This window comes from Haliotis rubra, unplaced genomic scaffold (assembly GCF_003918875.1).
Source record: "Haliotis rubra isolate DU_JTF1 unplaced genomic scaffold, ASM391887v1 Scf320, whole genome shotgun sequence".
NCBI classification, from domain to species: Eukaryota; Metazoa; Mollusca; class Gastropoda; order Lepetellida; family Haliotidae; genus Haliotis; species Haliotis rubra.
In genome coordinates, this window is record NW_025766992.1 from 1085977 (window position 1) to 1100742 (window position 14766).

General features: G+C 43.9%; 1 protein-coding gene across 1 annotated transcript in view; it reads left to right on the forward strand.

The window, feature by feature from the left end:
- The first annotated feature begins 454 nt into the window (after window positions 1–454).
- The window catches only part of LOC124283771, a 34420-nt gene continuing 20108 nt past the window's right edge, over window positions 455–14766 (forward strand). Inside the window, exon 1 of the mRNA XM_046719796.1 lies at window positions 455–540. Within this exon, the coding sequence (XP_046575752.1) occupies window positions 492–540 (49 nt within the window). The 5' untranslated portion in view covers window positions 455–491. The remainder of the gene's footprint in view (window positions 541–14766) is intronic.

The window sequence follows — 14766 nt, forward strand, 5'->3', positions numbered from 1 at the left end:
AGATGATATTTGATGAACATAGAGATTTTTTCTGGGTTACATCTTCTTTTTATTCTCGAGTACAACGTTTCAGGGCTTGTTCTGGCCCCATCATCAGGTAAAACTGAACAGTCTGTGATAGTCAGACTTCTTGTCTTTAACCGGGATAAAGCGTCCCATTTTTATATTTCACTTTACAAAAAAGCTACATCTCTTGTGTGTTATTCATAGATTTTATTCAACGCAAAACGATTTTTCCCACACATGTCATTGTTGTTTGGCAATAGGCTTTCAATCATTAATAATTCTTCTGGCTTAGTCTTAACTAGAAACGCCCACGTAGAAACTGACGGCAATTAATTGAACCTTCATTGATGTTTCATTTAAATAAATCGATGGCCAGATGGTAGGCTCAGGAGAATTGAATTACATATTAGCTAAAGCGGAGACATGATATTGTTATAATTCTGAATTCTTGTTGTGCATGACCAGAATCCAGACACCAGAGAACGATGAAAGGTCTTCTATCATGGGCGGCATTGACAACCATTTTCACAACAGGTTAGAGTTTTAATCCTTGATATCATGTGTGATCTGCATTATGCTTCCATGTGAACAAATCTTATACCAAGTTGTCAAATATATGTCTTTATCAATTTATAATCCCTAAGTTGAAAGAAGTAGAGACAAATAATTTAAATAGATAGACACATACTGAAGAATAATTAGAAGAGTAAAATACTGTTTTTGAACGATTAAGATAGAGCAATAATGTGAAAAAAACAACCCAACAAGTTTTTGTTTATCTTTTCCTAGGTATTGTATGTTCGCAGATTTGAAAATAAGCCATTTTTCATATATATGTATTAAAAGCATTTTGAAATATTATGCTGGAACTTCTGCAAAAAGGTTTTGTTGAATGAAAATCAGTAAACACATTTAATACTTTTTTTCTAGTTTACTGAAAGGGATAGGTTCCTGTGAGATGGATGATATATTAACATTTACAAACAACTTTTGGAGCGGTAGTTTGATTATAAAGTCAGGAATATTTTTCTATCATTATTTTAATGCTTGGGGAGATGTCACTCTTGCGGTTTGAAAGAAATACATTTAACATAGATTGTGTGGATGCACACCTGATACTGAACATTGATGAACAGTTGATTTTTTCTCTGAATGTTGTTGAAAACATTTTAATTTCAACCAAAACTGCGCGCACGTCATGCCACGGCTTACAGAAAATCAGCGTCTCCGCGTCGTGGGTATACTGGAGACTGGAATGGCCCAAAATGAAGTGGCCTGACATTTTGGTGCCTTTCGAAACACGATCTTATCTCTATGGAGACGTTTTCAATATAATGGCAACACGAGAGATTTGCCTCGGACCGGCCGTCCAGTCTTGAGGTCACGTCAGCAAGACAACCACATTCGGCTGACCCATCTAAGGAATCGATTCCAGACTGCCAGTTTGACTACTCTGATCATTCATGGCAGGACTATATGGAACCGACTAAGACAGGACAACATCCGGCCCCGGACAGCATGGAATGCGCCCGGTTTTGTTCAAACGTCACCAAAGGCACGTCTTGCCTGGCACAGGCAGCACCTACGGTACGGCAGACAAGAATGGGATGGTGTTATTCACCGACGAGTCGAGATGTCATCAGGACATCTCAGATGGTTGGATGTACAGGCGGATGTACTCAGATGGAAGGATGTACAGGCGGCTAGGCGAACGGTATACTAACGCGTGATTTGAATGCTGACGCGACAGTTTGGTGTCGAAAGCGTTATGATATGGTAAGCCATTACATCAAGACAAGATTGGGATGGTGTTTTATTCACTGAAGACCCGAAATTTCATCTGACAGCTCAGATGGCGGGGCTAGGGTGTACAGACGGCGAGGTGAACGGTATGCTGACGCGTACGTCAGCATACGTCAAATGTTCGCAGATTTGAAAATAAGCCATTTTTCATATATATGTATTAAAAGCATTTTGAAATATTATGCTGGAACTTCTGCAAAGAGGTTTTGTTGAATGAAAATCAGTAAACACATTTAATACTTTTTTTCTAGTTTACTGAAAGGGATAGGTTCCTGTGAGATGGATGATATATTAACATTTACAAACAACTTTTGGAGCGGTAGTTTGATTATAAAGTCAGGAATATTTTTCTATCATTATTTTAATGCTTGGGAGATGTCACTCTTGCGGTTTGAAAGAAATACATTTAACATAGATTGTGTGGATGCACACCTGATACTGAACATTGATGAACAGTTGATTTTTCTCTGAATGTTGTTGAAAACATTTTAATTTCAACCAAAACTGCGCGCACGTCATGCCACGGCTTACAGAAAATCAGCGTCTCCGCGTCGTGGGTATACTGGAGACTGGAATGGCCCAAAATGAAGTGGCCTGACATTTTGGTGCCTTTCGAAACACGATCTTATCTCTATGGAGACGTTTTCAATATAATGGCAACACGAGAGATTTGCCTCGGACCGGCCGTCCAGTCTTGAGGTCACGTCAGCAAGACAACCACATTCGGCTGACCCATCTAAGGAATCGATTCCAGACTGCCAGTTTGACTACTCTGATCATTCATGGCAGGACTATATGGAACCGACTAAGACAGGACAACATCCGGCCCCGGACAGCATGGAATGCGCCCGGTTTTGTTCAAACGTCACCAAAGGCACGTCTTGCCTGGCACAGGCAGCACCTACGGTACGGCAGACAAGAATGGGATGGTGTTATTCACCGACGAGTCGAGATGTCATCAGGACATCTCAGATGGTTGGATGTAAAGGCGGATGTACTCAGATGGAAGGATGTACAGGCGGCTAGGCGAACGGTATACTAACGCGTGATTTGAATGCTGACGCGACAGTTTGGTGTCGAAAGCGTTATGATATGGTAAGCCATTACATCAAGACAAGATTGGGATGGTGTTTTATTCACTGAAGACCCGAAATTTCATCTGGACAGCTCAGATGGCGGGGCTAGGGTGTACAGACGGCGAGGTGGAACGGTATGCTGACGCGTACGTCAGCATACGTCAAATGTTCGCAGATTTGAAAATAAGCCATTTTTCATATATATGTATTAAAAGCATTTTGAAATATTATGCTGGAACTTCTGCAAAGAGGTTTTGTTGAATGAAAATCAGTAAACACATTTAATACTTTTTTTTTCTAGTTTACTGAAAGGGATAGGTTCCTGTGAGATGGATGATATATTAACATTTACAAACAACTTTGGAGCGGTAGTTTGATTATAAAGTCAGGAATATTTTTCTATCATTATTTTAATGCTTGGGGAGATGTCACTCTTGCGGTTTGAAAGAAATACATTTAACATAGATTGTGTGGATGCACACCTGATACTGAACATTGATGAACAGTTGATTTTTTCTCTGAATGTTGTTGAAAACATTTTAATTTCAACCAAAACTGCGCGCACGTCATGCCACGGCTTACAGAAAATCAGCGTCTCCGCGTCGTGGGTATACTGGAGACTGGAATGGCCCAAAATGAAGTGGCCTGACATTTTGGTGCCTTTCGAAACACGATCTTATCTCTATGGAGACGTTTTCAATATAATGGTAACACGAGAGATTTGCCTCGACCGGCCGTCCAGTCTTGAGGTCACGTCAGCAAGACAACCACATTCGGCTGACCCATCTAAGGAATCGATTCCAGACTGCCAGTTTGACTACTCTGATCATTCATGGCAGGACTATATGGAACCGACTAAGACAGGACAACATCCGGCCCCGGACAGCATGGAATGCGCCCGGTTTTGTTCAAACGTCATCAAAGGCACGTCTTGCCTGGCACAGGCAGCACCTACGGTACGGCAGACAAGAATGGGATGGTGTTATTCACCGACGAGTCGAGATGTCATCAGGACATCTCAGATGGTTGATGTACAGGCGGATGTACTCAGATGGAAGGATGTACAGGCGGCTAGGCGAACGGTATACTAACGCGTGATTTGAATGCTGACGCGACAGTTTGGAGTCGAAAGCGTTATGATATGGTAAGCCATTACATCAAGACAAGATTGGGATGGTGTTTTATTCACTGAAGACCCGAAATTTCATCTGGACAGCTCAGATGGCGGGGCTAGGTGTACAGACGGCGAGGTGAACGGTATGCTGACGCGTACGTCAGCATACGTCAAATGTTCGCAGATTTGAAAATAAGCCATTTTTCATATATATGTATTAAAAGCATTTTGAAATATTATGCTGGAACTTCTGCAAAAAGGTTTTGTTGAATGAAAATCAGTAAACACATTTAATACTTTTTTTTCTAGTTTACTGAAAGGGATAGGTTCCTGTGAGATGGATGATATATTAACATTTACAAACAACTTTTGGAGCGGTAGTTTGATTATAAAGTCAGGAATATTTTTCTATCATTATTTTAATGCTTGGGGAGATGTCACTCTTGCGGTTTGAAAGAAATACATTTAACATAGATTGTGTGGATGCACACCTGATACTGAACATTGATGAACAGTTGATTTTTCTCTCTGAATGTTGTTGAAAACATTTTAATTTCAACCAAAACTGCGCGCACGTCATGCCACGGCTTACAGAAAATCAGCGTCTCCGCGTCGTGGGTATACTGGAGACTGGAATGGCCCAAAATGAAGTGGCCTGACATTTTGGTGCCTTTCGAAACACGATCTTATCTCTATGGAGACGTTTTCAATATAATGGTAACACGAGAGATTTGCCTCGGACCGGCCGTCCAGTCTTGAGGTCACGTCAGCAAGACAACCACATTCGGCTGACCCATCTAAGGAATCGATTCCAGACTGCCAGTTTGACTACTCTGATCATTCATGGCAGGACTATATGGAACCGACTAAGACAGGACAACATCCGGCCCCGGACAGCATGGAATGCGCCCGGTTTTGTTCAAACGTCATCAAAAGGCACGTCTTGCCTGGCACAGGCAGCACCTACGGTACGGCAGACAAGAATGGGATGGTGTTATTCACCGACGAGTCGAGATGTCATCAGGACATCTCAGATGGTTGGATGTACAGGCGGATGTACTCAGATGGAAGGATGTACAGGCGGCTAGGCGAACGGTATACTAATGCGTGATTTGAATGCTGACGCGACAGTTTGGTGTCGAAAGCGTTATGATATGGTAAGCCATTACATCAAGACAAGATTGGGATGGTGTTTTATTCACTGAAGACCCGAAATTTCATCTGGACAGCTCAGATGGCGGGGCTAGGGTGTACAGACGGCGAGGTGAACGGTATGCTGACGCGTACGTCAGCATACGTCAAATGTTCGCAGATTTGAAAATAAGCCATTTTTCATATATATGTATTAAAAGCATTTTGAAATATTATGCTGGAACTTCTGCAAAGAGGTTTTGTTGAATGAAAATCAGTAAACACATTTAATACTTTTTTTTCTAGTTTACTGAAAGGGATAGGTTCCTGTGAGATGGATGATATATTAACATTTACAAACAACTTTTGGAGCGGTAGTTTGATTATAAAGTCAGGAATATTTTTCTATCATTATTTTAATGCTTGGGGAGATGTCACTCTTGCGGTTTGAAAGAAATACATTTAACATAGATTGTGTGGATGCACACCTGATACTGAACATTGATGAACAGTTGATTTTCTCTCTGAATGTTGTTGAAAACATTTTAATTTCAACCAAAACTGCGCGCACGTCATGCCACGGCTTACAGAAAATCAGCGTCTCCGCGTCGTGGGTATACTGGAGACTGGAATGGCCCAAAATGAAGTGGCCTGACATTTTGGTGCCTTTCGAAACACGATCTTATCTCTATGGAGACGTTTTCAATATAATGGTAACACGAGAGATTTGCCTCGACCGGCCGTCCAGTCTTGAGGTCACGTCAGCAAGACAACCACATTCGGCTGACCCATCTAAGGAATCGATTCCAGACTGCCAGTTTGACTACTCTGATCATTCATGGCAGGACTATATGGAACCGACTAAGACAGGACAACATCCGGCCCCGGACAGCATGGAATGCGCCCGGTTTTGTTCAAACGTCATCAAAGGCACGTCTTGCTCTGGCACAGGCAGCACCTACGGTACGGCAGACAAGAATGGGATGGTGTTATTCACCGACGAGTCGAGATGTCATCAGGACATCTCAGATGGTTGGATGTACAGGCGGATGTACTCAGATGGAAGGATGTACAGGCGGCTAGGCGAACGGTATACTAACGCGTGATTTGAATGCTGACGCGACAGTTTGGTGTCGAAAGCGTTATGATATGGTAAGCCATTACATCAAGACAAGATTGGGATGGTGTTTTATTCACTGAAGACCCGAAATTTCATCTGACAGCTCAGATGGCGGGGCTAGGGTGTACAGACGGCGAGGTGAACGGTATGCTGACGCGTACGTCAGCATACGTCAAATGTTCGCAGATTTGAAAATAAGCCATTTTTCATATATATGTATTAAAAGCATTTTGAAATATTATGCTGGAACTTCTGCAAAGAGGTTTTGTTGAATGAAAATCAGTAAACACATTTAATACTTTTTTTCTAGTTTACTGAAAGGGATAGGTTCCTGTGAGATGGATGATATATTAACATTTACAAACAACTTTTGGAGCGGTAGTTTGATTATAAAGTCAGGAATATTTTTCTATCATTATTTTAATGCTTGGGGAGATGTCACTCTTGCGGTTTGAAAGAAATACATTTAACATAGATTGTGTGGATGCACACCTGATACCGAACATTGATGAACAGTTGATTTTTCTCTCTGAATGTTGTTGAAAACATTTTAATTTCAACCAAAACTGCGCGCACGTCATGCCACGGCTTACAGAAAATCAGCGTCTCCGCGTCGTGGGTATACTGGAGACTGGAATGGCCCAAAATGAAGTGGCCTGACATTTTGGTGCCTTTCGAAACACGATCTTATCTCTATGGAGACGTTTTCAATATAATGGTAACACGAGAGATTTGCCTCGACCGGCCGTCCAGTCTTGAGGTCACGTCAGCAAGACAACCACATTCGGCTGACCCATCTAAGGAATCGATTCCAGACTGCCAGTTTGACTACTCTGATCATTCATGGCAGGACTATATAGAACCGACTAAGACAGGACAACATCCGGCCCCGGACAGCATGGAATGCGCCCGGTTTTGTTCAAACGTCATCAAAAGGCACGTCTTGCCTGGCACAGGCAGCACCTACGGTACGGCAGACAAGAATGGGATGGTGTTATTCACCGACGAGTCGAGATGTCATCAGGACATCTCAGATGGTTGGATGTAAAGGCGGATGTACTCAGATGGAAGGATGTACAGGCGGCTAGGCGAACGGTATACTAACGCGTGATTTGAATGCTGACGCGACAGTTTGCGTCGAAAGCGCTATGATATGGTAAGCCATTACATCAAGACAAGATTGGGATGGTGTTTTATTCACTGAAGACCCGAAATTTCATCTGACAGCCCAGATGGCGGGGCTAGGGTGTACAGACGGCGAGGTGAACGGTATGCTGACGCGTACGTCAGCATACGTCAAATGTTCGCAGATTTGAAAATAAGCCATTTTTCATATATATGTATTAAAAGCATTTTGAAATATTATGCTGGAACTTCTGCAAAGAGGTTTTGTTGAATGAAAATCAGTAAACACATTTAATACTTTTTTTCTAGTTTACTGAAAGGGATAGGTTCCTGTGAGATGGATGATATATTAACATTTACAAACAACTTTTTGGAGCGGTAGTTTGATTATAAAGTCAGGAATATTTTTCTATCATTATTTTAATGCTTGGGGAGATGTCACTCTTGCGGTTTGAAAGAAATACATTTAACATAGATTGTGTGGATGCACACCTGATACTGAACATTGATGAACAGTTGATTTTTCTCTGAATGTTGTTGAAAACATTTTAATTTCAACCAAAACTGCGCGCACGTCATGCCACGGCTTACAGAAAATCAGCGTCTCCGCGTCGTGGGTATACTGGAGACTGGAATGGCCCAAAATGAAGTGGCCTGACATTTTGGTGCCTTTCGAAACACGATCTTATCTCTATGGAGACGTTTTCAATATAATGGTAACACGAGAGATTTGCCTCGACCGGCCGTCCAGTCTTGAGGTCACGTCAGCAAGACAACCACATTCGGCTGACCCATCGAAGGAATCGATTCCAGACTGCCAGTTTGACTACTCTGATCATTCATGGCAGGACTATATGGAACCGACTAAGACAGGACAACATCCGGCCCCGGACAGCATGGAATGCGCCCGGTTTTGTTCAAACGTCATCAAAGGCACGTCTTGCCTGGCACAGGCAGCACCTACGGTACGGCAGACAAGAATGGGATGGTGTTATTCACCGACGAGTCGAGATGTCATCAGGACATCTCAGATGGTTGGATGTACAGGCGGATGTACTCAGATGGAAGGATGTACAGGCGGCTAGGCGAACGGTATACTAACGCGTGATTTGAATGCTGACGCGACAGTTTGGTGTCGAAAGCGTTATGATATGGTAAGCCATTACATCAAGACAAGATTGGGATGGTGTTTTATTCACTGAAGACCCGAAATTTCATCTGACAGCTCAGATGGCGGGGCTAGGGTGTACAGACGGCGAGGTGAACGGTATGCTGACGCGTACGTCAGCATACGTCAAATGTTCGCAGATTTGAAAATAAGCCATTTTTCATATATATGTATTAAAAGCATTTTGAAATATTATGCTGGAACTTCTGCAAAGAGGTTTTGTTGAATGAAAATCAGTAAACACATTTAATACTTTTTTTCTAGTTTACTGAAAGGGATAGGTTCCTGTGAGATGGATGATATATTAACATTTACAAACAACTTTTGGAGCGGTAGTTTGATTATAAAGTCAGGAATATTTTTCTATCATTATTTTAATGCTTGGGGAGATGTCACTCTTTGCGGTTTGAAAGAAATACATTTAACATAGATTGTGTGGATGCACACCTGATACTGAACATTGATGAACAGTTGATTTTTCTCTCTGAATGTTGTTGAAAACATTTTAATTTCAACCAAAACTGCGCGCACGTCATGCCACGGCTTACAGAAAATCAGCGTCTCCGCGTCGTGGGTATACTGGAGACTGGAATGGCCCAAAATGAAGTGGCCTGACATTTTGGTGCCTTTCGAAACACGATCTTATCTCTATGGAGACGTTTTCAATATAATGGCAACACGAGATTTGCCTCGGACCGGCCGTCCAGTCTTGAGGTCACGTCAGCAAGACAACCACATTCGGCTGACCCATCGAAGGAATCGATTCCAGACTGCCAGTTTGACTACTCTGATCATTCATGGCAGGACTATATGGAACCGACTAAGACAGGACAACATCCGGCCCCGGACAGCATGGAATGCGCCCGGTTTTGTTCAAACGTCACCAAAAGGCACGTCTTGCCTGGCACAGGCAGCACCTACGGTACGGCAGACAAGAATGGGATGGTGTTATTCACCGACGAGTCGAGATGTCATCAGGACATCTCAGATGGTTGGATGTAAAGGCGGATGTACTCAGATGGAAGGATGTACAGGCGGCTAGGCGAACGGTATACTAACGCGTGATTTGAATGCTGACGCGACAGTTTGGTGTCGAAAGCGTTATGATATGGTAAGCCATTACATCAAGACAAGATTGGGATGGTGTTTTATTCACTGAAGACCCGAAATTTCATCTGGACAGCTCAGATGGCGGGGCTAGGGTGTACAGACGGCGAGGTGAACGGTATGCTGACGCGTACGTCAGCATACGTCAAATGTTCGCAGATTTGAAAATAAGCCATTTTTCATATATATGTATTAAAAGCATTTTGAAATATTATGCTGGAACTTCTGCAAAGAGGTTTTGTTGAATGAAAATCAGTAAACACATTTAATACTTTTTTTTCTAGTTTACTGAAAGGGATAGGTTCCTGTGAGATGGATGATATATTAACATTTACAAACAACTTTTGGAGCGGTAGTTTGATTATAAAGTCAGGAATATTTTTCTATCATTATTTTAATGCTTGGGGAGATGTCACTCTTGCGGTTTGAAAGAAATACATTTAACATAGATTGTGTGGATGCACACCTGATACTGAACATTGATGAACAGTTGATTTTTCTCTGAATGTTGTTGAAAACATTTTAATTTCAACCAAAACTGCGCGCACGTCATGCCACGGCTTACAGAAAATCAGCGTCTCCGCGTCGTGGGTATACTGGAGACTGGAATGGCCCAAAATGAAGTGGCCTGACATTTTGGTGCCTTTCGAAACACGATCTTATCTCTATGGAGACGTTTTCAATATAATGGCAACACGAGAGATTTGCCTCGGACCGGCCGTCCAGTCTTGAGGTCACGTCAGCAAGACAACCACATTCGGCTGACCCATCTAAGGAATCGATTCCAGACTGCCAGTTTGACTACTCTGATCATTCATGGCAGGACTATATGGAACCGACTAAGACAGGACAACATCCGGCCCCGGACAGCATGGAATGCGCCCGGTTTTGTTCAAACGTCACCAAAAGGCACGTCTTGCCTGGCACAGGCAGCACCTACGGTACGGCAGACAAGAATGGGATGGTGTTATTCACCGACGAGTCGAGATGTCATCAGGACATCTCAGATGGTTGGATGTAAAGGCGGATGTACTCAGATGGAAGGATGTACAGGCGGCTAGGCGAACGGTATACTGACGCGTGATTTGAATGCTGACGCGACAGTTTGGTGGCGAAAGCGTTATGATATGGTAAGCCATTACATCAAGACAAGATTGGGATGGTGTTTTATTCACTGAAGACCCGAAATTTCATCTGGACAGCTCAGATGGCGGGGCTAGGGTGTACAGACGGCGAGGTGAACGGTATGCTGACGCGTACGTCGTTCAACGTCGAGAGTTTGGTGGCGTAGGCGTTATGGTCTAGGGAGTCATCACATCTCATGGTCGGACACAACTTGTCATTGCCAGTGGCAATGTGACAGGTCTGCGATATAGGGATGTGATCATTGGACCTCGTGTGCAGCCGTTCATTCAAGGACAGAGATGTAACTTCTGGCTTCAGCAAAATGCCCGTCCACATGTCGTTTGTGTTGTGACAGATTTCCTGAGACAGCAGAACGTTCCGGTACTCCGCTGGCCAGCTGTTTCTCTGGACCTGTCCCCAATCGAGCACACTTGGGATGAAATGTAACGACGTTACGTCAAGCCCATAATCAGCCATTGACGTTAGCTAAATTGGGACAAGCTTTGGTTCAGACATGGAGCAACATTCCCCAAATGTTCTTCAATCGCCTAGTGTCGTCTACACGCATCCCCATATATGCCAGACCTGAAGGCTAAACACGAGTGAATGTTGGCGTTATGTACAGGTGCTGGGATTAGGCTCTGGGCTAAAACAATGACTGCAGGAAGGTTGGCGTTATGTACAGGTGCTGGGGTTAGGCTCTGGGCTAAAACAATGACTGCAGGAAGGTTGGCGTTATGTACAGGTGCTGGGGTTAGGCTCTGGGCTAAAACAATGACTGCAGGAAGGTTGGCGTTATGTACAGGTGCTGGGGTTAGGCTCTGGGCTAAAACAATGACTGCAGGAAGGTTGGCGTTATGTACAGGTGCTGGGGTTAGGCTCTGGGCTAAAACAATGACTGCAGGAAGGTTGGCGTTATGTACAGGTGCTGGGGTTAGGCTCTGGACTAAAACAATGACTGCAGGAAGGTTGGCGTTATGTACAGGTGCTGGGTTAGGCTCTGGGCTAAAACAATGACTGCAGGAAGGTTGGCGTTATGTACAGGTGCTGGGGTTAGGCTCTGGGCTAAAACATTGACTGCAGGAAGGTTGGCGTTATGTACAGGTGCTGGGGTTAGGCTCTGGGCTAAAACAATGACTGCAGGAAGGTTGGCGTTATGTACAGGTGCTGGGGTTAGGCTCTGGGCTAAAACAATGACTGCAGGAAGGTTGGCGTTATGTACAGGTGCTGGGGTTAGGCTCTGGGCTAACACAATGACTGCAGGAAGGTTGGCGTTATGTACAGGTGCTGGGATTAGGCTCTGGGCTAAATCAATGACTGCAGGAAGGTTGGCGTTATGTACAGGTGCTGGGGTTAGGCTCTGGGCTAAAACAATGACTGCAGGAAGGTTGGCGTTATGTACAGGTGCTGGGGTTAGGCTCTGGGCTAAAACATTGACTGCAGGAAGGTTGGCGTTAGGTACAGGTGCTGGGGTTAGGGCTCTGGGCTAAAACAATGACTGCAGGAAGGTTGGCGTTATGTACAGGTGCTGGGGTTAGGCTCTGGGCTAAAACAATGACTGCAGGAAGGTTGGCGTTATGTACAGGTGCTGGGGTTAGGCTCTGGGCTAAAATAATGACTGCAGGAAGGTTGGCGTTATGTACAGTTGCTGGGGTTAGGCTCTGGGCTAAAATAATGACTGCAGGAAGGTCTCACATTATTGCGACATTATTATGTCACGAAGATGTTTCTGACGGCAGTGTCATCGGGACAGTCTATAGTGAGTGAGTTAATATTTAACGTCACATCGGCAATGTTTTTAGCCATATAGTGACGAGAACAATTTTTGACGTTGTCAAAGAATATGTGTTTATCATAAAATCTGTCGCCAAAGGACAGAAAACAACTAGATTATCACAGTTAGAAGTAAGACTAGTATGTTAAGCTAATACAAATAACACTTTTTGACAATATAATATAAAAACAGGCTATAGATCGCCAACAACTCAGTCTAGTGTGACCTCAATGAGACAAAAGGTGTCAGGCCTTCTGTGGTGCTATGTGTTTTATCTGTAGTTTAACGCTGAAGATACTGGCTGTATGATGGCAGTGTGTAAATAAACACGTCTAGACAAGACAATAATTCTAATGACATCACAAACATTTCCAGTTTGGATACTATGAAATGGGTCGGATGCTATGGGAACCTGAATCATGTATCCTTCAATCGCCCCCTACAAGCATGGGTTGCTGAAGGCCAATTCCGACTCAGATTAAGCCATATTTTCTTGGACCCTTTCGCGTGATTTGATTCAGGTGAGGTGATGTGAGAATATTTCGCTCATATGAGGACGTGCATGCGTGTGTATGTGTGGCTGCTTGTACTAGCCCAGACTAAAGCTGGTTTTATAGTGCTAGCTCACTGAGATACCAGGCCGCAGTGAAGCATGAATACCCCACTCAGAGGCATTATACTGACTCAGAGCCGACCAGTCCTTGTTGTACCCATTAATGCCGAGCGCCAGGCAGGGACCAACAAGTACCATATTTTAACGTCTTTTGGTATGACGCGGTTGGGGATCGAACCCGCGACATTCCGCTCTCAAACGTAGTTGAAACCGTGTAATTTGAGTGCATCTCCCGCAATTGGTACATGTTAGGTCACACTGACGTTTGATCGCAGGATGTTGATAGCCTGATCTCATTGTCACACTGACGTTTGATCGCAGGATGTTGATCGCCTGATCTCATTGTCACACTGACGTTTGATCGCAGGATGTTGATCGCCTGATCTCATTGTCAACCCCTGAGTAATTTGTCATAGTTTTAGGTATGTTTTGCACTTGTTCTTCTCGTCGTTTCGAAATCTTGGGAAGCTCTGTGTGGGAGAGTTGGTGAGGTTTCTCGGCTGGGGTTGAGAGGAGGAGAGGGTGTTGGAGAAGCAAACTGTGGAACACAACAGAACCTGTACTAGTCAAATAAAGAATGTCAAAAGTCATTTTTATCGAAACATTTATTTATCTTTTTCCCTCAATGTCTTGTCTATGTCAGGGGCTTGCTTTTCGAAACATAAATCGGGTGAAGCCCAGTATCAACCAAATAAATCGAATCTGACCACCCTGTCTAATTTGTCTTATTATACGACTGACATGGACTGATAAAGACGGATATAAGCCGCTACTGACGGATAGTTCTGTTTTTCATATCAAATGAAGATATCAATCAATCAATCAATGTCTATTTACAGTACTGAAGAGGCCGTAGGCCTATAGTACATTTTACATACAGTAGCAGAGGGTGCAATATAAATGAATATATAGTAAATAATATCACATCTGTAATGCAGAGGATCTCATATTCATGGCATGGTATATATACATTGCAAGGTATTTTATGGCTGTTTGATTTCGGGATGCCATGAGGGCAAAGAATTTGTCAATTCGGGGGTTCAAGTAGAAATATGTTTTTGTGTATTCTTTTCTGACGTGTTGCCAACCACAGAACAGTGATGAAGGAGGGAACCCTACCCTCTCCGCTCTCCTCCTTACACTGTGTTGCCAACCACAGAACAGTGATGAAGGAGGGAGCCCTACCCTCTCCTCCTTACACTGTGTTGCCAACCACAGAACAGTGATGAAGGAGCGAGCCCTACCACCTCTGCTCTCTCATCCTTACACTGTGTTGCCCACCACAGAACAGTGATGAAGGAGGGAGCCCTACCCTCCCCGCTCTCCTCCTTACACCGTGTTGCCAACCACAGAACAGTGATGAAGGAGGGAGTCCTACCCTCCCGCTCTCCTCCTTACACTGTGTTGCCAACCACAGAACAGCGGTGAAGGAGAGAGCCCTACCCTCTCCGCTCCCGTCCTTACACTGTGTTGCCAACCACAGAACAGTGGTGAAGGAGGGAGCCCAACCCTCTCCGCTCCCGTCCTTACACCGTGTTGCCAACCACAGAACAGTGGTGAAGGCTGGAGCCCTACCCTCTCCGCTCCCGTCCTTACACTGTGTT